The sequence below is a fragment of the Hemicordylus capensis genome, chromosome 9 (assembly GCF_027244095.1).
Source record: "Hemicordylus capensis ecotype Gifberg chromosome 9, rHemCap1.1.pri, whole genome shotgun sequence".
In the NCBI taxonomy this organism is placed as follows: domain Eukaryota; kingdom Metazoa; phylum Chordata; class Lepidosauria; order Squamata; family Cordylidae; genus Hemicordylus; species Hemicordylus capensis.
Window position 1 is genome coordinate 17,051,207 of NC_069665.1, and position 27,241 is coordinate 17,078,447.

A 27,241-nucleotide genomic window follows, 5' to 3' on the forward strand; every position below is an offset into this window, starting at 1 on the left:
TGTTAGGAAAATTTCATGGTTTTATTGTATAATGTAGCACTGAAACATCTGAACAAAAAAAAAAATCAATATCTGAGCTGGATTCAGGCTGCTGTTCTTTCCTTTCCTTTTGTTTCTTTGGGTTATTAGAGAAACTTGTCAGTACAGAAACACAATCTTTTGCGTTACGGATGCTTCCCGAGGCATGCTGGTAAAACACACATTTCCCTTGTCAAATGCAGCTAAGTCTAACTTCCAAACATCATGCACAAGGAACTCTTCTAGTGACACAACATAAATGCTTCGGAAGGGCACGTCGCAGGTCTTGCTTGCTCACTGGCCACGGTGCTGCAGGTTTGTGTATGATATTTGGAATGTTCCATGAGTGTGATTAATATTTGTAAGGAGGAGAAAAGAAAAGGACAGGTGCCCCGGGGATGCTCTCTCAACCAAAGTTGTGCAATGCTAGCCTGAACATGTCATTGGTGCAAACCCAAGCATCATTGATGTTCTTTAATAGAAATATCTGGTGGAATCCCATAATAGGATCTTCATCGGCCTGTGGGGAAAAAGAACAGAGAAATGTATAGCTCTCCACTATAGCAAGCATATTTTAGCAAGGACGTTCCTGCAGCCAATGCCAACATTGTCATGCACACCGCTCCTTTTGGCAGCACCACCTAGCTTTAATACAGCTTAAGGTTCATTGCTTAATCCCTTTGCTAATCAACAATTAGAGCGGGCGATTTTACAGTCTTAATTAGGCACAGCTACAAGGACACCAACAATCAACTGCCACTGGAGACCCATTATCACTGTATGTTTCCAGGCCCAATTCAAAGTTCTGGTTTAACCTTTAAAGCCCTTAACAGCTTGGGAACAGGTTACCTGAAAAAGCACCTTGCCCCATGTGCCCCTACCTGGATCTTAAGATCCTCTTTGGAGGCCCTGCTCCGAGTGCCACCACCAAATCTGGCGAGATGGGTAGCAACTAGGGAGAGGGCCTTTTCAGCAGTGGCACCCAATTTATGGAATAGCCTCCCGAGTGAGGCTCACTTCGCACCATCACTATATGCTTTCAGACACCAGGTGAAGACCTTTTTGTTCACCCAGGCTTTTTAAAGATTTTTTTTTAAGTTGCATTTTATTATAGTTTTTGTTTTAAAGTGTTTTAATTCTATCTTTGGGTCTATTTTATTGTTTTACTTTGTGAGCTGCCCAGACAACAAGTATTATGAGGCAACCTATAAAGTTATGATGACTGTAGCAGTTACCATTGCACTATGGACACTGTCGTGCTTATGGAAGTCTGAGAGCTGCAATCAAGAGAGGATCTTCGGAACAATCCAAGGAAGAAAGTACTTGCTTGGCTGAGAGTACAGGGTTAAAGCCAAGATTAGGTTTTACTTTCAGTTGCATAAGCTGGAAGGCTTCCTCCCAATACTGAAGATTTACAAACAAGATGAGAATCTGCTCCAGTTGGACATCTGTAGCCAGTTTGTAGTTTATTGAAGTAGATCTGCTCACCCGCTAAGCATGAGGCTATAAAAAGGGATGGGGAGCTGTTTACACAAGTATTCGAAAAACACTGGGGTGTATCTGCTTGTGGAAGTTGTTGTTGACCGATTGTTGTCCCGACCTGTAGCACCCCCCAACCACCACTACATCCCAACTTATTCCCAGGGACTCCTTTCAGGTGGCATAGGAAGAGGAAAGCATTAAAAATCTCATTTTGTGAGTTTCCTTCTGCCCGCACAAGGGTTTGGCTACAACCCATGGTGCCCCTATCAGAATTGTTAATGCTATTTATTCTATGAATACATGAGGAAGAGGCATGGCTTTCTAACATGGACATCAGAGTCAACGGGCTACACTGCCTTTACCTTGCTTCTGTTTCCCAAAGGAGGCAGAAATACCTCTAATAATGTGGCCCTACATATCAACTTCAATAACTTTGCATATAGAGTCTAGCAAATCTGATGTAGGCCACTACTTTTAATATTCCTTGAAAAAGATAAGGAAGGGAAATGAGATCAACCCCTCACAAGGGCTTTGGATGACCCAACAGTCAAATATAGTTGCCGCCAGCAGGTCACCTCTTGAACTGAAAAGAATCTCTCTGTAATGGCACTGGAAAACCTGAATACTATGATATTAAATTAAAATTAAAAACCTGAATATCTGAAGATAAATATAAAACCCAGACATAACTTCCAATATGCAGTACAATGTCAGTCACTGCATGCCTGAACATGCAGCACATAGACATATTGCATGGATGTCTACAAAGTTGGAACAAGAAAAGAATGCTTTGAGAAAGCAGCTTCAAGCGGCTCTAGAGGAGATGTACATAAGAGGCTCCTAAGAGGCAACCCCAACAACTAGTTAGGATCTCATAGAATCCCAACATTTCCATTTCTCTTCCTCCCCAACCCCACAAGTGTTAGCACTGCAACCAAATCAGATCAAAGAAGAGTAGCCACATCTAGCACACTCCAAGAGCCTTTCCAAGGCTACACTTTGGAAACACCGGGTTGAATCCTTCAAATCCCCCATAAAAACCACTTTCTCTGTCAAACTCCGTTTAATCCCCACATAATGAGGATCCTGAACAGAAACAAAGCCTAAAGAGGTGCAACTACATTTCTTCACATTTAGCCCTTATTCACCCTGGCATTTCCATCTGATGCTGCTCCAGCACTGTGGAAATTTATACTGTGTGCACCTTGTAAGCAGAGACCTGTCTATTGTTGTTGATGTACTCTAAAATGCCATGCACATGAAGTCTGTATGGTCTGCATGTATTGGCATCTACAAATCCACAAGCCAGCCAATCAGTAGCAAGTGTCCCCAGTCCTCTGGCAAGCAGAACACCATAGAGATCTCCTCCCCAGAGGTCTCATTTTCCCTACAATTTTTGAGAAGGCAAGAATCAGCAGGAATAGTTTCTGAGCAGTCGGAGGGGGCTCCCAGCAGAGTTCCCTCTAACAGCGATTCCCAGATGTTGTTGACTACAACTCAGACAATCCCCAAACAAAAGCCATTGCAGCTGGGGCTTCTGGGAGTTGTAGTCAACAACATCTGGGAATGCTTGATAGAGGAAACACTGGCTCCCAGTGTTTCTTACCATCTCCATATCCCAGTCCAAATGACAGAACTACTTATCTCCTAAGCTCTATGCCGGTGTGCCAGAAAAGCATCTGGAGGGAAGCGACAGGATCGATGGCAACCACAAACAGTGGCCAGCTGGTGAGCTAAGCCTACATTTGTGGATCCTTGTGTGTGTGTAACCTGTCTTTGGCTCAGGGCAATCCGCTGAACTAGAAGAAAAACTGCACAAACACGACTACAGAGTTCAGCTTAAACAGACAGTTTCAGACATAACCAGGCAAGCGTTCACTGTGTGACACAAATGTCTCCAACTTCTAAGCAATGCTAGGTCTAGGATGTGTTAAGCAGGCAACTGAGCAGCACAAAAAACTACACATGGTTATACTGAATTAATCTGCAGCAGCTGCTTCCAACTAGAAAACGCCCCCTGCTCATTTCAGGAGCCATAATGCTGAAACAAGCAGATTCTTATTTAACACCCCTGCTTCAGGAACACACAAGCAATGCCCATGCTGTTCAGGCTGCATGGTCAACTAGGATACAGGAGCAAGCAGAGTGCTTCTTACTCAGTGAGGGCTGTGAAGATCAGAGGTAGGAGGCAGCCAGAGCCTAAACATTGTGGAGTGCTAGCCTGAAGACTTCGTTGGTGCACACCCAAGCACCATGTAAGTTTTTCAACAAAAAGGTCTGATGGAAACCTAGAATTTGGTCATCATCTGCCTGAGCAGAAGAGGAGAGAAACCATTACTGGACAGATACAATCTACAGGCACAGAAGGCCAGCGTCCTGGTTGCAATCCGTTATGGGAAGGTTTAGTACATGGACACAGAAGGTTCAAGCATAGACACTGTCTCAACACAGGCACCTCCACTGTTGCTGTTGGAGGAGAAGCACTATAGGGAAGTAGTAGGAAGAAGCTAGAATTAATAAGACAGCTTTGGCCTATTATTACCCCCCAACAACATTTACAGCCCGGCTGCAAGCTTCACTCCTCCCTGCCCCCATTAAGAGTTTTATTGAAGTTTTTTTAACAACAGGTGAATCCTCAAGTTCATTTTCATTCACGACTATACATTTTTCTTGACCAAATAATTCCCAAATCCAGCACGATCTAGTTGCCTCACCTTACTCTGGACAGGTTCAGATACAAGGCTAAGCCATGATTCAACTGTAGTTTCATGTTACCAGCATGAACCTGGGGTTCATCACTTCCCTATCTCCTTGGTGTCTGAGGTGGAGCTGCTCAACTTCAGCCCTCCTGCAAGATATTGGCCTACAATTCCCATAAACCCTGGCAATTGGCCATGGTGGCTGGGGAGTATGGGAGTGTTAGTTCAAAAACAGCTGGGGGGGGCCTAAGTAGAGCAGGCCTGGGACTCTAAGGTGAGGAAATTTGCTGCTTTCATAAAACAAACTGATTTGTCCAATTCTGGCAAATCTCAGATTATTCAATCCATGGCTTGCCTGGCTTGTCCATGAACTATAGTTAAAACAAGCCATAATACGCCAGGCTCAGCTACAACAATAGGTCACAGTTTCTTTAAACCAGGACCCGAAGTAAGCTTTTTCCACTCCATGTGTGAACGGGAGAGGGGAACAGGTAAGCCTAAGCTCTGTGCTAGTAACCCAAACCATGATTAAATAACTTACTTAAAATATTTATTATCCACCCCTCCAGTACACTACTGCAAAGGGCAGCTCACAAAATAACGAATAACAGTTTAGCACTGTGTTTAAACCCAACCACTGCGCCAGACTATGGTCCATCTAAGCCTATTTATGGTCCATCTAAGCCTACTATGAGTGCACAGCTCTCTAAAGTTTCAGGCCAAGCTCTCTCTCAGACGTCCTACATGTAAAAGTTTGAACTGTAGGTACTACTGATGGAACCTGGGAACTTCTGCATATGAAGCATGAACTTTGGGCCTGTACTATTTTTCTGTGCATTTCCCCTCCATGTGTGAAGGGGAGATGAAAAACAAAGCTCTGAAATACTAGGATAAAATTGGCTATGAGAAAGAGAACGACTTGTGAAATTACCCTGTCATCTTTATGCATGGTTATGCAGAGATTAACCTGCTTCTCTTTGTGAAAGCCTACTTTTAAAGCTTTGAGAGCCTTGGGACTGAAGAGCAGGATAAGAAACATTCTAACTAAAATCTTCCTAGCTGTCTTGTTCTTTTGAAGACTTGTTCTTTTGAACAAGATAGGCCCAATGATGCAACAAATATACATGTGTACTGAACACTGAGTGCGGTTTTAGACATAATATGCAGAAAAGACTGGAAGAGCTACTGAGCTGCTCGTCGACATCTTGTCTATAATCACTTGGGGGAAATAGCAAGACTGATTTGCACTTCTGTGCTGAAAATCCATTGTGTATCCCCATCCCTTCTTCCTTTTGCATCACATCTGAAATGACTCAAGAAAAACTGTATCTGACATCATCTGATTGAGATAAAAATCATTCCACCTAGTCGCTGTAGACTACAAGAAGATCTACACGCTTCTATTATTGCTCCTTCATGCTGGGTTGGAAACCCATAACCTTGTTTAGCAGGCAGCCTACGCTTCCCCAAGCCATCTGCATTAAGGGGGGGGGGGTGTGAGTGTGTGTATTTATTTATTTATTTATTTGATTTCATTTCTACACTGCCCTTCCAAAATGGCTCAGGGTGGTTTACACAGAGAAATAATAAATAAACTAGCCGACCCTGCACAGAACACCTCGCCACCGCGACCCACTGGCTTGCCGTGACCTGGCCACTCCTGTTTTTTGGCGCAGCCCGGCCTCACCACCGCCTCAGCCTATCAGGTGTTTCCACCGCCCAGCCAATCAGCTGGGCGCCGGGATGCACATTCTAAAGGTGCACCCAGGAGAATTAAATATATAGATAAGATGGCTCCCTGTCCCCAAAGGGCTCACAATCTAAAAAGAAACATAAGAGGTACTGTGTTGGAGGTGGATAGGGCCAGTTACTCTCCCCCTGCTAAAAAAAGAGAGAGAGAGAGAATCACCACATTAAAAGGTGCCTCTTTGTCAAGTTAGCAAAATATTGCTGCATAGCTAAAGAGGGAAGATGGGGGGAAAGAGACATGGAGACCAACATGCCCCATTTTATTTTTCAGAACACTTGTTTCTTACCGGGGGGTGGGGACACAGACTTCTCTTTAATTCTTGCAGCAGTACAATGTTCCTAGTAGGGGGAGTTGCTCAGCTGCAGTGTCGAAGCTGGACCACATGTAGGTGAGCATGTGTGAATAGCCACACACACACACAAAATTTCCCATGCTTATTTTCAACAGTTGTCATGAGTCAGCATTTGCCCTCTGATGCATGGACCTTAGGTAGCCTCTATTCTCAGATCAATACAGACAACTGACGCTGAATTGTCCAAATGGCAGCCTAAGATTTCTGAGAACCTTGCTTGGTCATAGCTGAATTCCAGCTTCCAGGACAGGGCAAGGTAGCAAGTTTATTGAAGCTTGGTCCTTGTCCAGAAATCTGCAGCGCTTCTCCTGACAGGCCTGTATACACCAAATCCCTGGCTCTGCTCTCAGTCAATTTTAATAAATGGATGACTCCTTTAGCTCCACCCCACCAAGTCAGTATTGGCAGAATGGGGATCAAAGTGAGCCCCATTTATTTATTTATTTATTTATTTATTTATTCGATTTCTATACCGCCCTTCCAAAAATGGCTCAGGGCGGTTTACACAGAGAAATAATAAATAAATAAGAAGGCTCCCTGTCCCCAAAGGGCTCACAATCTAAAAAGAAATGTAGACACCAGCAACAGTCACTGGAGGTACTGTGCTGGGGGTGGATAGGGCCAGTTACTCTCCCTCTGCTAAATAAAAGAGAATCACCACATTAAAAGGTGCCTCTTTGCCCAGTTAGCAGAGGTTACATTTTACATTTTAACCTGTAATCCCGATATCTCAACCAGATGCCACAAATTGGAGGGAGGGTGGCAATGACCTCTGTAAGCAGGAACTCCTCTCTCAACAGCCGGCTCCTTCCTGGCCATCCAGCCTCCATGAAGCAGACCATGAGGTTGATACCCTTGTTTGTGGTGCCAGAGTAATTTGTCCCAATAAGCAGAACTAGTTCAGATGAAATTGCCAAACCATGATCTGGCTACCATAAACAGTTTTTGGCTTGCGCTCAATCTCTCTCCCCGCACCCCACACACACTCCCTTTACACGCTCCAATATTCTCCCCACTCTGGTTTGAGCAAATCGTAAGATGGAAGAAAGAATGCATGATCCCACAGTCTGTTCAGAAACATGGTTTGACATTACTTCTGAACTGGGCTATAGCAGGTGCTCTAAACTAGCAGTTCCCAGCCCTGGACTACAGCTCCCATCATCACCATCAGCCACTGTGGCTGGGAATGATGGGAGTTGCAGTCCAACAACATCAGGAGACCCAAGGCTGGGACCCTCTGGTCTGAAGAGCTCTTCACAGGACTAGAGGCCAAGAGAGAGCCCTTACCTTAAGCTGTCCAACTACCATACTGAGTATACAGCTGTCTGGTGTGGGCTGATGGTCTTGTGCTGTGATGCTGTGTTGTATTTTTTGAAAGGGAAGGCTCTGTAATGGGAAAGCGAAAAAGTGAACTGAGCAGTTGGCAAGTATCATTCTACAAAATTTACTTACAATGAAAAAGCTAGCAGTGAAATAGTAATCCCGCCCCCAACACACACACCTTGTTTGAAAAAGCCACAAATTATACTTTTTCAATCTAGATCAGAGTGGAAAAAACAAGCTTGCTTGGGAGGATTTCACTTTCGCATATGAAAAGGTTGCCTAGCTACTGAAGGTGTAGTGGTTAAGAGTGTTGGACTAGGACTGGGGAGACCTGAGTTCAAATCTTTATTCAACCATGAAACTCACTGGATGACTCTCTCTCAGCCTAACCTACCTCACAGGGCTGTTGTGAGTATAAAAATAACCATGTACACCACTCTGGGCTCCTTAGGGAAAGAGCAGGACATAAAGGTATAAATAAATAAGAAAATAATATTCAATTATAGGAAAGTGAACTTAGATTAAACTTTAAAATGAATGTTTCAAACGATGAAAGGCAATCCAGCAATGACACAGACTATGCCTCAATGCAGTGCAAGATGCAGTGAAGACAAGCTATTAGGTGGTCACCTACATGAAGTGGTCACCTACAGCTGTAATTGGACATGCAGCTGATAAATCTTGAGAGTGCAAACCAAGACAAAGCTGAATGCTCTTAAAGCTACTGAAATCAAGTGGGCTGAAAGGCACAACTCTCTGCTGACCCAAATCTGTGGCTATGGAAGCCAGGTTCTCAAATTACAGAAGTAGTAAACCCTGGAAAGCACAAAATGGTAAAATTCAAGCTCCTGAAATCCATTCATTGAACCACCGCCTCATCCTTTGTTTAATGCTCAAAGCCTTTGAGGGACAGGGCAGTAGAGAAATGTAATAAATAAATAACACAATGTGTGAAATTTGTACAGGCCTGGTGTGTAAATTCCCCAAAATTGAATTCAGCACTGTAAGATATGTACTACAGCTGAGATGAAACAGGTTTGTTCAGTTCTAGCAGTGACGACTGTATTGGCTACTTCCAGCCCAATCCTAAACAAGTTCACTTGGAAGAGACCACCTTCATGCATACTCCCAAGTGGTGTAGTTGCTTCCATTGTTATTCTCATCCTAGTCAGGATCTGGAGAAAGATTTCATAGGAACATAGGAAGCTGCCATATACTGAGTCAGACTACAGGTCCATCTTGCTCAGGATTGTCTACCCAGACTGACAGCGGCTTCTCCAAGATCACAGGCAGGAATCTCTCTCAGCCCTATCTTGGAGATGCTGCCAGGGAAGGAACTTGGAACCTAGATGCTCTTCCCAGAGGGAAGAGCAATGTGCCTCCCAAAGGACCAGCCACCAAAGGACCAGTGTGGTATGCTTCACATGCTTCAGTACAGGGGTTTTCAACCTTTAAACACACCCCCACCCCCACCCTTAACCTTACTTTCAAAGCATCAGCTCAGGTACCCTACATAAGCAGCCAAGAACTGTGCCGCCCCCCCCCAACCAGGTAAATCTTGCCGAAATCTTGCCAATACAAGTTAAGTGACTCTGTCCTGGAATCAGGCAAAAACAAATGAACAAAAACCCCTAAACTTTTAACTCTACAGTGTGGCTTCCTTCTTGCTCCCGTCCTTTGAAACCTCATGGCCAGGGCTCCGCAGAATACTCCCTGACCTGACCTCGCTCTCTATGTGACTGCCTGGCTAGGTGCTCAGGATCCGCCCACCTCTCTCTCAGCCTGTGCTGAGCACCAGCCAGCCTTTCCCTTGCTGCTCAGTCTCTCAGTCAGGCTGAGGGAGGCGTCGGCCAGATCTGAGCACCAAGCCAGTCAGTTACATGGAGAAGAAGAGGAGGGAGGGATGCTGACTGACTCTTTCTCCTTCCCTCCTGGAGAGGGAACATGTGAGTCAGGGAGGAAGGAAGGTTCTGTGTATTCAACATACCCCCTATGATAGCTGGGGCAAGGGGATGACGTGGCCAGGCCATGGCGGTGCTTTTTAGGGGCCTTTGCCTTGCGGGGTGCCCTACCTGTCAGCAGAATCAGGCTCATCTGAGAGAGAGCCTGCCAGGATGTCCCCCACCCGAAGAAGTGCCATAAGGAAGGAGCAAAGGGATGCGTCTCACCCAACTGGTGGAGAGGAGCAAGACGGAGGCATGGGAACAGGAGCTCCCTTGTAGCACCCCTGTCCTGAAGCAAGACAGGGGAAGGAACTGGGAGGGCCCTGCTCCTGATGCCTGCTGGGTAAGGGGGCCCATCTAGTCACCTGATTGATCTACCCAATACCCTTCTTGTTTGGGGAGCATGTAGGAGAGCATAACCCATCATTAGGAACGATGGCCTCCTACACTGTGTGAGAAACTCCTGCCTTAGTGGAACCCGGTGGCCAGAAGCCTCGGCCCCAGGCTTTAATCTCTGCAGAAGCAACTGCAGGAGGACCTATAAAGAAGATGTGAATCCCACTGAGCCCAACAGGACTTTCTTAACGCATGCCTCCCTTCACTTTGCTTCAACCAGCTTTCAAGTTGCTGAAAATACCGCAGCAGGAGTAAAACTAGAATTTGGCCTGCACTCAGAAGCAAGTTTTGAGTGTTTCGGGGCTGAACAGAAATATTCTGGGGAACAAACAATATTGCAGAAACTTACTGAGAGTTTTTCAACAATAGCTGCTTTGCCCTGAAATTGTTGTCCTTCCCATGTAAGGCATGAGGCATCTATCTGAAATGATCAAAGAGATGCAGGATCACAATCTGCTTGAGAAAAAGGATATTCCTTTACACAACATTATGAAACTCAAGTAATCAACACACTCATTTGCCAAGGATCAAGCTTGTACACGTTAGCCTGGCTAAGAACAGGGCCAGATGCAGTGTTCCCTGTTACAGGAATTCCCAGATGTTGATGACTACAGCTTCCATAATCCCCAGTCAAAGGCCACTGCAGCTGGGGATGCTGGGAATTGTAGTCAACAACACCTGGGTCATGTTACAGGGAAAACTGGTCAGATGACCCAGAAGTCTGAACCTTTATCTAAGACAGCCAATGTAGCAGCAGTTCATTACCACAGCAGACAATGCTCCCTTCCATGCTGCTCTACCCTCTTGCTTCATTCAGGACAACCAACTTGCTGAATATTTGTTCCATTAGCATTTTTCTAGATTACCTGGCCAATGGAGGCCTCTGGGCCATATCCAGCCCTCTAAAAGGTATTGTTTCCTCATGACCACTCAGTGTTTAGCTAAATTATGCTTAGGTCTTAACTGTTTTAAGTTGCTGATTTCATCAGTTGCTTTTAGCGGAACTCTGATCTGCATTCTATAGGTTTGTGTTTTTATGTTCTTTATATAGTTAGCCACCTTGGGTTGGAATTTACAGGAAAGATGGGATATAAATTAATGAATAAATACATACAGAGACAAAGGGTGATATGGGAAGCGGTACCAGTAGCAACAGAACTGGCTGGCAAGCCAGCGTGTGCATGTGTGTGTGTGTGTTTGGCGATGGCACCACTCTCTCACTCCTAAGTCAACTAGTTGCTGACCAGGGCCTTATAATCTCCCATCTTCCTACTCTTAAACTCTCTGCTACTCCAGTTCCCATTTCATACTTTGCCCTCTTCAACCTATTCTTCTATCTGCTTGTGCTCTGGTTTTAATCTAATCTTGCCTCCAGGGGCTGCATTTTTTCGACCATTCCTTCTGGTTTGATCTTACTGGCATTGATTTTCTTAGGTCCTGAAGTCTGTCACCATTTAAAGCAATGCCACCATTTAAACTTAAACTTGCCTTGCTTTGTATCCTGCCTCAACCACCAATAAAAATAGTACTTTGCATGCCGCATCAGGTAACATCTTTATTAAGCTCGGACTGTACATTATATTAACACACACACTTTAACTCCACCTCCCCATAGCTGAAAGAGCTCAGCTAGTTCCACCATACTTTGATTACCACCATGAAATTAAGTGCCAATTATTTCCACGGCCTTCTGCAACTAGACTGACCACTGGAACTCAATTTTCAGAAGTGTTTTTCACCGAGTTTGAGAATAAGTCTTGCCCACATTCAACAGAGAGAGGCCACTGTTGACTATTCCAAATACAAGTGAAGGACATTTTGTCCTCTTCACTGGACATCACATACTGTTTTTAGGGGGTCACTACTGGAAAGACTTTTTAATGTAACATTCAACAGAGATTCTTGCGATATACATTTGTGTCTACACAAGCAATCCTGGCCTCCCTCCAGGAGGATACACAAGCAAACAATAGGCAAACCCAGGAAGGGGTCCACAGCAATTTCAGTGACTGCTGTGGAACTTTCCATCCTCCTCCCCACCTGCCTCAGTCACAAAGGCTGCCCAAGTTCATGCCTGTACAACATAAGGATCGGGGGCCGAATCCAGCCCGTGGGGCATTTTTTGCTGGCCCGCCGGTAGGAATATCCTACAACAACAGCAGGAGCCACGGAGAGCTCGGCCTGATGAGCAGCATTGGCTCAGTGCAGTTGTCCACAATATTATATCATACACACATATATAAATGCACTAGGTTCAAGTTGGTTTGCAACCCAGAAGATCTGAGTGAGAACTATGAAGCATGTGTTGTGCTGTGCTTTTATTTTTATTTAGAAATGCACTATATGTCCAAGCTGGTTGGACATGTCCAAAAACCTCACTCACACTATTTACATTGTATGTAATCAATCAGTAAGATTCTGTAATGATATGAAATGTTAAGGAGGCCCTGCACATGCTGATTCACCCTCAGCCCTGCACCCTCTAGGGACAGCCCTGGGTACTAGTACCCCTAGGATATCTGAAAGGCTCCCAGGGGGTATTCAGAGCTCTCCTGCCTTCCCATGCTGCAGGCGTGCTATTTGCTGCTCATCCTAGGATCACCGGGGTCTCCTCCGTGAAGTATCCATGGTAGAAGGGGAGGGAGGAGTTAGCACACTTATGTAGGTATATATGCACATGCAAGCACACACAATCTAGATGGGGTATTGAGCCAAAGGTTTGTGACAGACTTGTTAAAAAAAAAGTGGGAGAGACAATGCACAACTAGATAGACCAATTGTCTGCCTCAGTACAAGGCAGTTTCATCGGTTCCTATATGGAGCTTCAAAGTTCAGTTTTGAATTCATTGCAAACATTATACAAACACTATAATATGCAACAAGGAGTGACTCTGAGTTTAACAACATAATTAATGCATTTAATACTCAGTCAGTCAATCAATAACCAGCTTGTTTATAATCACTACACTGCTCTTCATGGGCTCTCTAGCGAAACATACACCACAAGAAAAAGCAGCAGCTGTTGAGGTCCTTCATTTCCACAAAGTTTTAACACAGAGTGAAGCATATGGTCATTCAACACCAATAGAAAGACATGCCAATTGTGCTGATCAGCTGCAGTTTATTTATTTGCCTGGTGTTCTCAGATTTTTATTTCACTTGCATTCCCCACCACCTGCTGTTCTTCACCAGAACTTTTGTGAAAAACTGGCATCTCATCTGTACTTTTTATTGTACTTAAATTTAAAAGTATATCTAAATTTCCTGACCAACTAAGTCAGGGGTACCTTTTTAGTCTATCCAAACGGGGTAACTGATTAGCCTAACTAGTTTTCAACTTTGGGTCCCCAGGTTATGTTTGACTACAATAACCATCATCCCCAGCCACAATGGCCTTTGGAGATAATGGGAGTTGTAGTCCAACATCATCCCAAAGGACCCAAGGTTGAGAAGTCCTGATCTAACCCATGAAATCAAGAAGACACTGCAGCCCTACTTATTACTGTATGTCATTTAGCAGGTCATGCCATACATCAATCCTCTCTGTAAAATAAAATAATCACTTGCCCTCCCAGGTTTATTTTGAGAACAAAGACAAGCTTGCTAGTCACATGCTTGATTTTACTCTGATCAGGGTGGTGTTCCATGGATGGGAACTCCTGTGATTTCCCCATTGCCATGGACGGACCACCATCTGGTTAAGGTTGGACATACAACCATGTCCCACCTCTGCAGGGGTAAGGGTCAGAATGCGGGTGACTATTTTGATCTGCCGGTTCTGGATGGGGTCACACTTCCCCAGAAGGAACAGGTACACAGTCTGTGGGTGCTTCTGGATCCTAACCTCTCCCTGGTGTCCCAGGCTGAGGCAGTGGCCAGAGGCAAACACCAGCTACATCCATTTGAGATAAATTACCTCAGAACAGTGGTACATATGCTGGTAACCTCCAGACTTGACTATTGCAATGTACTCTATGCCTCTGTATGTAGTCCGGAAACTGCAGTTGATACAGAGAGTTACACTGGCTACCAATAAGTTTCTGGGCAAAATACAAGTGATGGTGCCTGGGTATTTAAGAGAACATCTTCATAAATACCCAGGTCCTAAGTTGTTTAAATCTTCATAGGTTATAACCAGCACTTGCATTTTGCTTGGGAACTTATGAGCCCCACCACCCAATGAGATCATCTGGAGAGGTTCGTCTGCAATTGCCACTGGTTCATCTAGTGCAGGCCTGCTCAACTTCAGCCCTGCTGCAGATGTTGGCCTACAATTCCCATAATCTCTGGCTACTGGCTGCTGTGGCTGAGAATTATGGGAGTTGTAGTCCAAAAACAGCTGGGGGGCCTAAGTTGAGCAGGCCTGATCTAGTGGCTACACAGGGATGGGCCTTTTCTGTTGCTGCCCTGACTCCAGAATGCACTCCCAGCTGAAATAGGAGCCTCCCCATCTCTGACAACTTTTAAAAAGTCTCTAAAGACTTATTTTTTCATCCAAGCTTTTTAACTGGACTGTTGTTTTAAATTGTTTGTTTAAACAATTTTAAGGTCTTCATTTTTAATCTCTTTTATTGTAAACCGCTCCGAGGTGGAAGTTTGGGGCGGTCTACAACTTCGAAATATAAACAAAGATTGAGGGCTGTATCCAAAGAAATTTAGTCGTGATGAAGCAAGATAGAAAGGAATGAGACAAGTTAGCTGTGACTAACTTAAGTCTCATTTATTTCAATCGAACTTTGTCATGACTAACTTTCTGTGGATTCAGTCCTGTGGATTACCTTGCATAAATGTGGTACAAATTATAAAATATCCAAGTAAATGAAAAAAGTGCAATTACAATTACACTTCGGGAGCTGAGAAAGCATTTGTAAGCAGAAGCTTGAGATATCCAGTAGATTTTAAAGGGGGGGGAGCGGGGATTTGAGATAAAGTTCAAAACAGTTGAAGGAATCTCATTCCAGTAGCTACTTACATATATTGCTCCTAACTGAGTCCTGTCTGTATCAAACAACTGGTAGTAATGCTGTACAAAGCTGGAACCAATCTGCTCCCAAATAGGCTTGTCTCCCATTATGAATCCTCAGTCGGAGCCAGCAGCTGAAAACAATAGAAATACCCTGTGAAAACTGACTGCCCAGAGCAGTGAAATGGGAACCTGTGACAATACAAGCACAATTGACCAGTCATTCACCAGAACCTTCCAAGTTTTTCACTGTAAATTATGCTGACTGCAATACCAGCTTTAGAACAGCAGTGTAAGGAGTGCCTAAAGTGTGGAACCTCTGAAATTCTAACAAGATGAGATTTCTGAGCATTTTCAGTCAACGTTCAGAATCAGAATTCAGAATCTAGAGCTGAACTGCTCTGAATGTAGAGCCATCAATCTCTAGTAGTAGTTGTTGTTGTTGTGCCATCAAGTCGGTGTCGACCCCTAGCGTCCACAGAGTCCTGTGGTTGTCTTTGGTAGAATACAGGAGGGGTTGACCATTGCCTCCTCCTGTGCAGTCTGAGATGATGCCTTTTAGCATCTTCCTATATAACTGCTGCCTGATGCCCGATATAAGTGTTTCCCATAGTCTGAGAAACACACCAGTGAGATTCGAACCGGCAACTTCTTGCTCGCTAGGCAAGTTACTTCCCCACTGCGCCATTAGGTGGCTGTCAATCTCTACTTACTCCGTTATAATAAAACAGCCGTTCAGTTTGCCGTCCGAAATGAGCAGCAAGTGTCTGATGACAGAACTGCTGTTCTCCCTGCCTACCTGCTCATACTTGCCACGACTGCCTTTGGGAAATCATGAAATAGATAGATCCGACCGTTATCTGGGCCCCATAGAAGAGAACCTTTCTCTCTGGCCCTTGCTAAGAGATCTTCTTTGGCTGTAAATCTCGGCAGTTTGAAAATGATGACCCGAGGTGGAGCACCTACTGCTGGGGTGGACCCCAGGGCTCTATGAGCTCCCTCAATCTCAAGTTTGTAGTCGTTGGGGAGGTCCAAGGCTTGATGTAGTTGGAATACAATACCAGCCCAGCCCCTCGTTCCTACTCTAGTCTTCTGAAGCTACAATATGAAGTAAATCTATTACATGCCAGGCAGGGTGACTTTCTTCTAGCTTGCTCAAGGCAAACGTACTGGGAATCAGGAGAAAAAGCTGGCAAACTGCTGGCCTTTAGAATCAAACAAATCGCTCCCATATAGCAGGCATCAAAGACAGTAATGGGCATTTACATCCTGAGGCAATTAATAAGGCAATTAATGCAGCATTTGAAAATTTTTACTTAGCACTATATAATCATGTCCCCTCTTATGGGTGTGAAGAGATCCAACACTTCCTAGATAAAAATTCAGATTCCGACCCTCACTGATACACAAGCCACACATCTTGCCGCACTCATATCCTTGGATGAAATCCAGGAAGCAATTAAAAAAATTAAACCTGGAAAGGCCCCAGGCAAGGATGGGTACCCGTCTGATTGGTACAATCACCCCACTACTGGCTGAGGTGGCCTACTGGACTCCTGTATACCTTATGTGATTAAAAATGTCCTCAAATAGTAACTGTTGGAGATGCAATAACCCACAGGCCAATTTAACACATATGTTCTGGGAATGTTCCATAGTGCAAGGCTTCTGGAGAGAGGTCATATGCAAATTAACTTAGTGTTGGATCCATCTCTTGCACTGAAGGATCGAAATGCAGTGTTGGGGTTTATTCCAACCAGCTGGGGACTAAAATACAGCTCTAAACAATGGCTTTGGCGGAGCCTGCTGGTTGCCAAGAGGTTGATATTGAGGCTGTGGAAATCTCCCAATCCCCCTCGGTGCGAGGATTGGGTACAGGACCTGCTTAAGCTTGCGGCACATGAAAAATGGGCCCTCTTAGAAGTAAATAAAATGGATAAATGGTCTGAAATTTGGAATAATTTTCTTAATCTTTTCTTAGAATAAGAATCTTTCTGACCTATCCACATCTTAGTGCAATGGTGATTCTCCCTTCTTCTCTCCCTTTTTTCCTCTTCTGTTTTTCTTTCTTTCTTTTCCCCTTCCTCTTCTTTCTTGGGGGAGGGTATGGGGGCGGGGTGGGGGGCAACTTGGGCATGTTGTTGCAAACATTTAAATTATTATAAAATGTTTAAAAACAATTATTTTTTTTAAGGCAGAATCCCTTGGGAGCAGGCAGTCCCTCAGGTATCCCAGGCCCAAACTGTTAAAGGCTTTAAAGGTCAAAACCAGCACCTTGAATTGGACCCGGAAACACACTGGTAACCAGTGCAGCTCTTTCAAAATAGGTGTAATGTGATCACACAAGGCAGCTTCAGGTAGAACCCTAGCTGCCGCATTTTGTACAAGCTGCAGTTTCCGGATATTATTCAAGAGCAGCCCCACATAGAGCGCATTGCAGTAATCCAGCCGTGACGTGACTAAGGCATGGATAACCGTGGCCAAATCTGCCTTCTCGAGAAAGGGACGCAGCTGGCGCACTAGCTGAAGCCGTGCAAAGGCACTCCTGGCCACCGCCTCCACCTGAGCTTCCAAAAGCAGAGCCGGGTCCAGTAATACCTCCAAGCTGCGTACTTGCTCCTTCAAGGGGAGTGCAACCCCATCCAGAACTGGTAAAATCTCCTCATCCCAATTGGCTCTCCTACTGACCAACATTACCTGTCTTGTCTGGATTCAATCTCAGTTTATTAGCCCACATCCAGCCCATCACAGCCTCCAATCCCCGATTCTGGACATCCACCACCTCCCTAGGATTAAGTGACAAGGAGAGATAGAGCTGAGTGTCATCTGCATATTGCTGACAATTCAGTCCAAGTCTCCAGATGACCTCTCCCAGTGGCTTCATGTAGATGTTAAACAGCATGGAGGACAAAATCAAACGCTGCAGGACCCCACAGGCCAATGGCCACGGGGCCGAGCAGTAGTCCCCCAGCACTATCTTCTGGACCCTCCCCTCAAGAAAGGAACGGAGCCACTCCAACACAATACCTCCAATTCCCATACTCAAGAGGCAGTCCAGAAGGATACCATGGTCGATAGTATTGAATGCTGCCGAGAGGTCCAGCAGAACCAACAGGGACGCACTCCCCCTGTCTAGCTCCCGGCGAAGGTCATCCACTAGAGTGACCAAGTCATCCACTAGAGCGACCAAGGCCATAGCTCAGGGGTACAGCATCTGCTAGGTCCTAGGTTCAATCCCTAGCAGCATCTCCAGGTAGGACTGGGGAATACCTTCATCTGAAACCTTGGTGAGTCACCACCAGTCAGTGCAGACAATATTGAGCAAAATGGAACAGTCCAACTCAGTATAAGGCAGCTTCTTATGTTCCTAGGGCTCAGGAACCAGTGGCAGTTCCCATCAACCCTAGGTGCGGCTCCTGGACGAATTGTTTATTGGGTCCATGTGACACTTTGGCCACAATTCCCCTGCCGCCATGTGGAGGCAACCATTTCCTCCATACAGTACAGTTGTCTCTCACCTATCGCAGATTTGAGTATCTGCAACTTGACAATCGTCATCACCCTTGCCAACCGTGACCCATGTATTTGCAGTCTAGCACCATTTTTTCAAGTTTTGGGTCGTTTGGGTGGCCAGTTTCAAGGGGTCAGGGGTGATTTTTTCACTTTTTAAATATTTTGGGCACTTTCTCTTTTGCAATTTCCCCATAGCCCCCATTTCCCATTAAAGTCTATGTCTCACCTACCATGAATTCACTAACCACAAGGGTTTCCAGGAGCGGAACCCTTGCAGTTGGCAAGGGACTACTGTACTTTGCTTTGCCCCGAGTTGGGGAGGGCTCCTTTAAGGGAGGTGGAGCCCTCTTGAGCACCTGCACCAATCTGGAAAGCATGCACAGTGTAGCCCTTCTCAGAACTTTTCCCACAGACCTCTTAAGAGAGGGCTCCATCTCTCTTTCAGGCCCTTCCCAACACTGAGAAAAGCACAGTATTATGCTGAAGCCAGCATAGCTTTGGCATAAGTTGTAGAAAATAGCTCTTAGGTTGAAGGTTTTTGCCAGTGGCCCCAGCTTAGAAAATAGTGAAGAACACAGACCTATTAGACTGGAAGAGCAAAGAAAAGGAAAATTCCCCAAAGAGAATTCTAAGGCCTGCCCGGTCACCATGAGTGAATACTGGCACCACAGCCATACTAGAGAGCTTTGAGGGTTAAGGGGGTGGGATTCCAACTGTTCTAGAAGCACATGCAGGAAGCATTTAGATGCTTATTGCCACTGAAACTATTACTGGGGCATAAAATAATTGGACAGAGTACTAAGAGAGACCGCTCAGAGCAGATACAGTAGCTAATCTGCCCAACAGTTTCCAAGAGCAAATACACACAGCTTGACTTGCACGTTCGTTTTTAATCTGGGATTAATGTGACCATGGAAACTTCAGAGGAGAGCTGGTCTTGTGGTAGCAAGCATGACTTGTCCCCATAGCTAAGCAGGGTCTGCCCTGGTTGCATCTGAATGGGAAACTTGATGTGTGAGCAGTGCAAGATATTCCCCTCAGGGGATGAAGCCGCTCTGGGAAGAGCAGAAGGTTCCAAGTTCCCTCCCTGGCTTCTCCAAGACAGGGCTGAGAGAGATTCCTGCCTGCAACCTGGGAGAAGCCACTGCCAGTCTGTGAAGACAAGACTGAGCTAGATAGACCAATGGTCTGACTCAGTATATGGCAGTTTCCTATGTTCCTAAAATGGTGCACAGAGCAAGGCTTTCAAAGTCCAGTGTTTAGGAAGCCAGTTTCACATTTGTAGAATGTTAGGCAACCAGGTGTCCAGGTTTCTCCTGTCCTAGAATATATATCTCCATTCAGCTTCAATATTATCCACATTTAACAGTTCAGTAATGAAAATACACAGGAGATGCCAGCCAAGTTAGCCTATGGAAACAAATAAGTACTTTTCTAGGGAGACTGTGACACTACCTGAACAGACTGAAGATAGAATTCTGATTTGTTACTCAAATAGTGATGAAACCCAATTATTGTACTGTTTTGACAGGCTGCGGCCCCATAAGAGAATCAGGTTGCTTGCCTCTTATACATACTTTGCCAAGTTATTGTGTTCCCTTCTTGAATGAAGCAATCTCCTAGTTAATTTGGCTTAATTGGTAGGGGTGTGCAAACCAGCTCGATTCAAGCCGAACCCCACAGCAACATTAAATGATGTTGTTGTTTTTTTAAGGCAGACTTACTGCCATTGAGAGCTTCAGTGGCCTAGGAGTGTGCTGCTGGTGCTGCTGGAGGGAGATGTCCTCTGGGGGTTCCCCCTCTCCCCAGTCTTCCATGGGCTGGTTCAGCCCTCTGTGAGCACGCAGTGGCCATTTTTGAGGCTGCCGCGCAGCATGCACATCGGCTGTTTGCTAACGTAGCTGGCACCTCCGAACCAGGCCCGAACCAGTTTGAATCCGAACCAGGACCAGCCCCTCGTTCAGGGTGCCAAAACCAAAAATGCCCAGCCTTGTTCAAGTCCATTGAACTCGAACCAAGCAAACCGGTTTTCTGCACATCCCTATTAATTGGGGTACCCAACTAGGGCATACATACAGGTGTTCTGTCCCACATATGCCAAACATCTATTTTTAAAAAAACATTTTATATCCCGCTCTTCCTCCAAGGAGCCCAGAGTGGTGTACTACATACAAGTTTCTCCTCACAACAACCCTGTGAAGTAGGGTTAGGCTGAGAGAGAAGTGACTGGCCCAGAGTCACCCAGCAAGTATCATGGCTGAATGGGGATTTGAACTTGGGTCTCCCTGGTCCTAGCCCAGCACTCTAACCACTACACCAGGCTGATTCTGCCTTTTTTGAGAGTAGCATATTAGTTTCCGGGTTAGATTTTTTAGATATCGCACACACGCACGTGTGTGTATGTATATATATATATGTATGTATGTGAGTGTGTGTGTGTGTGTGTGTGTGTGTGTATATATATATATATATTTATATTAGCAATAGCACTTACATTTATATACCGCTCTATAGCTGGAAGCTCTCTAAGCAGTTTACAATGATTTAGCATATTGCCCCCAACATTCTGGGTACTCATTTTACCGACCTCGGAAGGATGGAAGGCTGAGTCAACCTTGAGCCCTTGTTCAGGATCGAACTTGCAACCTTCTGGTTACAGGGCGGCAGTTTTACCACTGCGCCACCATGGGCTCTTATATATTACTACCCTTGAGTAGCACAACCAAAAGAAAACACTATTACAGAGCTGATTTCAACTGGGTCTGCCAGCAATCACTGCTTATAAGGTCCTAGTAGGTGTGCTGTTTCAAAAGATTTCACATTCTAGTTATTCACATTCTCAATGTGTGTACAATGAGAAATGAACTAATAACTGGTTTGACTTACGCTGCAGGAGACTGCGCGATCAGTTGAAGGGTATATATAGAGAATATAGATTTGAGTTTAGATCACAATCTTCCACCAACATATTTTTTTTATAAAGAAGGCCTATTAAAGGAGCCTTAGGTTTGCCAAGACTCAGGCGCTAAAAAACACCTGGGACAAGCTAATATTGGCCACAAACAACAAAGATAGCCATGCTTTTTGGAAAATCATTTCGGTGGCAAACTATTCTAATATGTTATGCAGGATTCCAACTAGAATGTGCGAACCCCACTTCTACCGCGTTTCCCCAAAAATAAGACAGTGTCTTATATTAATTTTAGCCCCCAAAAATGCACTAGGGCAATTAGCGGTACATCAAAAATTACTGCTAGGTCTTACTTTCGGGGTAGGTCTTACTTTAGGGGAAACAGGGTATGCTCTCTATAATGATGCTCAACCCACGCAACTATATGTGCCACCTTCATTTGAGGTGCTACCTCTATGGCCACGCAACTATATGTGCCACCTTCACTTGAGGTGCTACCTCTATGGCCTCCAGTTCTGTCTGGCGAAATAGCTGATTACTAAGTCATCTCAAAACTGGTAAAGCTCCTGGCCCTGATTTTATTCTTCCAGAGGTTTTGATAGCCAACATGAACTGGTGGGCCCCAGTCTTAGCTAATCTGTTTACTTGGATACATAGTACAGGTATCTTCCCTGCCAAATGGAGAATAGCAATAGTGGTCCCGATCTTTAAACGGGGTTCCTATCTTGACCCGTCTAATTATAGGCCCATTAGCTTGCTTTCGGTGGTGGACAAAGTAAATGCCCTTTATTTGTTATCCAAACTTGAAGTGTGGATTTCTGATCAGCAGATCCTAGGGATCGAGCAGGCAGGCTTTAGAGCGGGGTCATTCCACTCTTGACCACTGTAAGATTTTGAACCATCTAGCATGTAAATATTCTAGGGCTCCCAAAGGTAGACAGTTCGCTACTTTTATGGATTTAAAAGCTGCATTTCATCTTATTCCTAGGGAATTATTGTGGTCCAAACTTCGGAAATCCTCGACGGACAAAAGATTGTTGTTCCTGATTATGCAGCTCCATGTCAATTCTTCCGTCCGAGTCAGATACGCCCCTAATGGGGCATTAACTGATTTAATTCCTGTCATCCGTGGGATCAGGAAGGGTTGTGTTCTGGCCTCTTCTTTGTTCATTCTCTTTATTAACGATTTAGTGCAGTGTTTAGGATCGGTGGATTTGCATGCCCCAAAACTGGCTGATATTCATGTGCCAGTGTTGCTATATGCGGATGATGCGGTGATTCTGTCCCAGACCTGTCTTGGCCTCCTTAGATTGCTGGGAGCCTTTGCCCGCTATTGTAATGATAATAACTTATCTATTAATTATGAGAAATCTAAGGTCCTGGTTTTTACCAAAGCTAGGAAAATTTTCAAGTGGGTGGTAAACAAGGATAATATCAAGCAGGTTTATAAATTTAAATATCTTGGTATACATTTTCAATATAATCTTAATTGGAAATCTCAAAGATTATATTCTATCAATTGCATGTAAAACCCTCAATGCTCTCTTGTGATTTTACTATTCCAAAGGAGGCCAGTATATACCTATGGCTTTCCAGGTTTTTCGAGCAAAGATTGTAGCTCAATTATTTTATGGGGTTCCACTCTGGATTCAGGGAGTAACATCTGAGATGGAAAGGGTTCAATCAATCTTCCTTAGGGCTATTTTTTGGGTACCCAGATGTGTACCTTATTCAGCATTATGTTTAGAGTCTGGATCCCTTACTATTTCCTCTAAAGCATGGGAGCTTACCTTTATTAAATGGATTAAACTTTGCTTGGAATATCGGAAGCCCTCCTACTTTTGGTTTTTATGGAGGGACTCTTTCCCTAGCCCTTGGCTGTCATACATCAACAATAAAATACTGCAAATTGGTCTATCTCCTTCTGAAATTCTACTTATGGGAATTGAGAGGGCAAAGGATATACTTCTACAACGTCTCCATGACACTGAGCATCAGAATCTTGTTTCTTGGGGAATCAGGACCTGTTCTCCTTTATTCTTTGGGATCATGCCTCCTTCAGGGAATAGAGGTGCTAGTTATCTAGCTTCCCTACACTTTTTAAAGTTTAGGATAGCATTTACTAGGGCCCATATGAATATGCTGCCCTCAGCCCTTTTGGAGAAAAGATTTGATAAGGGATTGCCAGACTGGCTTATGCCTTTGTGGTGCAGACCTCCCTGAAATGGTTTCACATGTGTTGTTATATTGCTCTATTTATATTGCCAGGAAAGAACTTATATTCCCTTTGTTAGAGCAATTTCCAGGAAGAGCTGATCCCTTCTATTTGAGCTTCTGTCTTGAGGACCAAAATAATCAGGTCACTAAAGTGGTGGCAAAATTCTTTTATGTTGCTATAAGAGTAAGATCTTGTTTAAGGTCTAATTCATAGGAGCTTACTGTTTTATTCTGTTATATTATGTTTACTACGTATAATATTTTGTTTTAATGCTTTTTAATGTCTTTTTGTATGGCCTATGGCTGTAATAGAATTGATTAAAGATTACAGAGCTGATTTGTTGGCAAGTGGCCTGGACTGAGAGATTGGACCTGGACAGCCGGCATCTAAGCCTTGTTCAAATTTAGAGAGAAAAATCCTGCCTGCAGTTTGTTTTTTTAAATGTTGTGTTTATTTATACTTCCCTGAAATCCCAGACACTCTTCAAAAGAAAGATCCTCGATCCTCCTAATGGTCCAAAGGAATTAGTTCAAGTTAGATCTCCCTTGGAAGGGAGTCCCAGAATTCAGGGTTCCTAGTCCTCTTAGATGGGATATAGAGCAGGGACTACTGTACCTATGGCTATTATATCTCACTTTGATAAACTGAGCAGCCATTGATTCATTTTCATGGTATTAGGGCACAGTCTGAGAACATGTGATGCAGCCACCTTGCTAAGAATGCCTAGTCAGTGTGTGGATGGTGACTGCCTGGGAACCCCATGTATGCCCCTCTTGAGCTCATGATTAAAGAAAGGCAGAACATAGAATGTAACAGAATGAATGGAGTATTAGAGTGTTGGACTATGTCCGGGAAGACCAGAGTTCAAGCCCCTATTAAGCCATTAAACTCACTGGGTGATTTCGAGCCAGGCACATCTCTCTCTGCCTAACCTACCTCACAGGGTTGTTGTGAGGAGAAACATAATCGTGAGGAGAAACATAATCGTGCTTAACACTGGGCTCCTTGGAGGGAGAATGGAACATAAACATAAAAATCAAATACTTTCCACTTTAACTTCCCCTGCATACATATACTGAGATGACTTTTCCTGTTCTATTTGGTTTCTAGAAGAGGGTAATCAACAAAATACACGTGATTTTTATGAATATATTTTGCTTACCATTTGTTACCCAGTAATATAATGCACCACTGAGAGACTTTAAAAGCCAAGCATCCTGGAGAGAATCTATCTATGCGGTCGCTAAGAGCTGACACCAACTTGACAGCACTTAATCAAATCAATCAATCAATCCAATACTGCCGTTCATCTAACTGCTCCAGTTAATTGGCACATGTCTCAATGCACTACTATGCTCTGTAAACTGCTTTGGAGCACTTTGAACAAAAACAGTATTCCATATTCTAAAATAATTATAAAGATAGAAAATTCACATTGTGAGTTGGAGGTTCTTCAAGATCTGGAAACCAGGGGTAGGTAATCTTGGCTCTCCAGCTTTTGCTGAACTAAACACTCCCATCATCCCCAGCCACATTAAACTGCAGCAGGGGATCATGAGAGCTGTAGTTCAGCAATAGCTGGAGAGGCAAGGTTGCTTAAACTGCAGGAATCTGATGGAGACACCCTGGTTTTTGAATTTATTTTAGCCCTGAACCCATTGCTAGCCCATCCATTGTGCAGCACTGTATGATAATATAGGACTTGTACCAGCATGTTTCCTAGTAATTTAGTAACTCTTCAGTTTACTTTGGATTTCATTACTTGCATCATGTGTATGTTCTGTCACCTCACTGTTATGCTCTTATATAATTTATTAATACAATGTATTAACACAAGCAAGGTTTTAATACAAACAATACCACCAAAAGAATATATCTCCTTTATGTGAAAGTAACCCATCAAATCAGAGCCAGTTATTCTTATAATTTACCTTCACTGGTGATTACAACAGATCTCACGCCAACCTTGAGAGGTTTCCCCAAGGGCCTGGCTGAGGGATTGATCTAATTAGCCTGCAGATTCATGCCCACATGTAAAGAAGCAGGAAGAAACAGCTCCAAGATCCAGCAAATGACTGCTGCCATACCATCGTGCAGTTCTCTGCACACTTCCTCACAGACATCTGCAGATGGCCAAGATATGGCAACGCCTTCCTACGCCTATCTGCTCCAGGGCGAGTTCAATGCCGCTGGCTCTCAAGGAAGTGTGCCTAGAGCTGCAGCCTAAATTTAACTGAAAAGTAAAAGTAAAGTCGGTGTCGACTCCTGGCGACCACAGAACCCTGTGGTGGTCTTTGGTAGAATACAAGAGAGGTTTCCCATTGCCATCTCCCCTGCAGTCTGAGATGATGCCTTTCCGCATCTTCCTATATTGCTGCTCCCCAATAGAGGTGTTTCCCGTGCTGTAGGAAACACACCGGCGGGGATTCGCACCGGCAACCTCTTGCTCCCTAGGCAAGTTCCTTCCCCGCTGTGCCATTAGGTGGCTAGATTTCACTGAAGCACCATCTCCCCGCGCCCCCTCCTCAAGTCTAGCCGCTTTCTGTACGCGAGGCCGGCAGAATCACAGCAGCAGACCTGAATACCAAACCTTGCTCCGATTTCAGGAGACATTTAACAAAACAAAAAAAAAATAGGGCGGGGAGAGAGGAACAGACAAGGAAGCAGTTTACCCCAAGGCAGAACAAACTTTCCCGGAGAAGACAGCCCCCAGCCAGTGCGTGCAGGAGTTGCCCCAGGAGGAGCCCAGCCTGGGGGGGGGGCGCTGCCCTCGGGCGCACGCGGGAAAAGGCGCACCCGTCCCCACGCCCGCCTGCATGCACGGGTGCTTCACACACCGAAGAGGAAAGGGCGGGCGGAGTTTCGGCGAGGGGTGATGGTCTGGGCAGAAGGGCAGGGGTCACCTGCCGCGTCGAGGGCCAGCAGGCGAGGGCTCGGGGCGCCCCCAGCTCGCTGACACACCCGCAGCCTGGCCCTTCCCCATGCTCAGGGAGGCCTCGCAGGCAGCGCCCGGCAGCGCCCCCGTGCTCCAGGCCCAGCGCGGGAGCTCCAGAGGCGGGAAAGGAAGGAAGGAAGGAGGGAAGCCAGCCCCCCTCGCACCCGCTGGCCTCCCACACCTGGCACGCCGCGGCGTTCACCTCGCAGATCCCACTCACCTAATGGCGGCGGCGGCGGCGGCAGCGCGGCCCGAACCCACTGAGCGCCCCCTCGCTCGCGCGCTCTCCCCCCTCCCCCTCGCTTTGCCTGCCTTCCCCGCCTTTTCCGGCCACGCCCTAGGCCGCCCGCCTGCGCGCGCGCGCGCGCCATGCCGGGAAGGCGAGTCCCCCCTACCAGCTCTGAGAAGTGAGTGCACTACAATTCCCGGCAAGCCCTGCCGGCCAGCTCTATTCTGGGCAAACCGCAGGGCAGGAGGGGGGCGCAAGGCATTGTGGGGGGGACATAGCCGGTTTTCGCTCTTTTTCAAAAACTGCTTTCAAGGCTGCCAGCCTGGGCACCAAACTCCATTCAGTGGTAGTTCAGGGGTTCCCTCTGAGGGCTGCCTGAAGTCAGGGCGTCTGCCTAGGAGGAGGAGACGAAGGGCTTGTTCTGATTTATGCCACAGCCAACCAGCAGTTACTAACAGCTAGGCTTGTATTGCTACCCAAGCAATTTAATAAATTGTATGTCTGTGACA

At 45.2% G+C, this 27,241-nt stretch overlaps 1 protein-coding gene across 1 annotated transcript; it reads right to left on the reverse strand.

The window, feature by feature from the left end:
- Positions 1 to 26,850, reverse strand: NUTF2 (nuclear transport factor 2). The gene is made up of 5 exons (XM_053271359.1): positions 26,724 to 26,850; positions 14,936 to 15,060; positions 10,313 to 10,384; positions 7,589 to 7,687; positions 1 to 538 (listed from the first exon to the last, which is right to left on the reverse strand). The coding sequence occupies exons 2-5, from the start codon at positions 15,032 to 15,034 to the stop codon at positions 425 to 427; spliced, it is 384 nt and encodes a 127-aa protein (XP_053127334.1). The 5' UTR covers positions 15,035 to 15,060; positions 26,724 to 26,850; the 3' UTR covers positions 1 to 424.
- Between the last annotated feature and the right edge of the window lie 391 nt (positions 26,851 to 27,241).

Bases quoted from the DNA above. Each gene is read 5' to 3' on its own strand.
- NUTF2 (XM_053271359.1), bottom strand. From the start codon at position 15,034: ATGGGAGACAAGCCTATTTGGGAGCAGATTGGTTCCAGCTTTGTACAG. The intron at 7,688-10,312 runs GTAAGTTTCTGC...TTCCCATTACAG, and splicing joins CTATTGTTGAAAAACTCTCA to AGCCTTCCCTTTCAAAAAAT. The intron at 539-7,588 runs GTAAGGGCTCTC...TTTTCCCCACAG, and splicing joins TGGTAGTTGGACAGCTTAAG to GCCGATGAAGATCCTATTAT.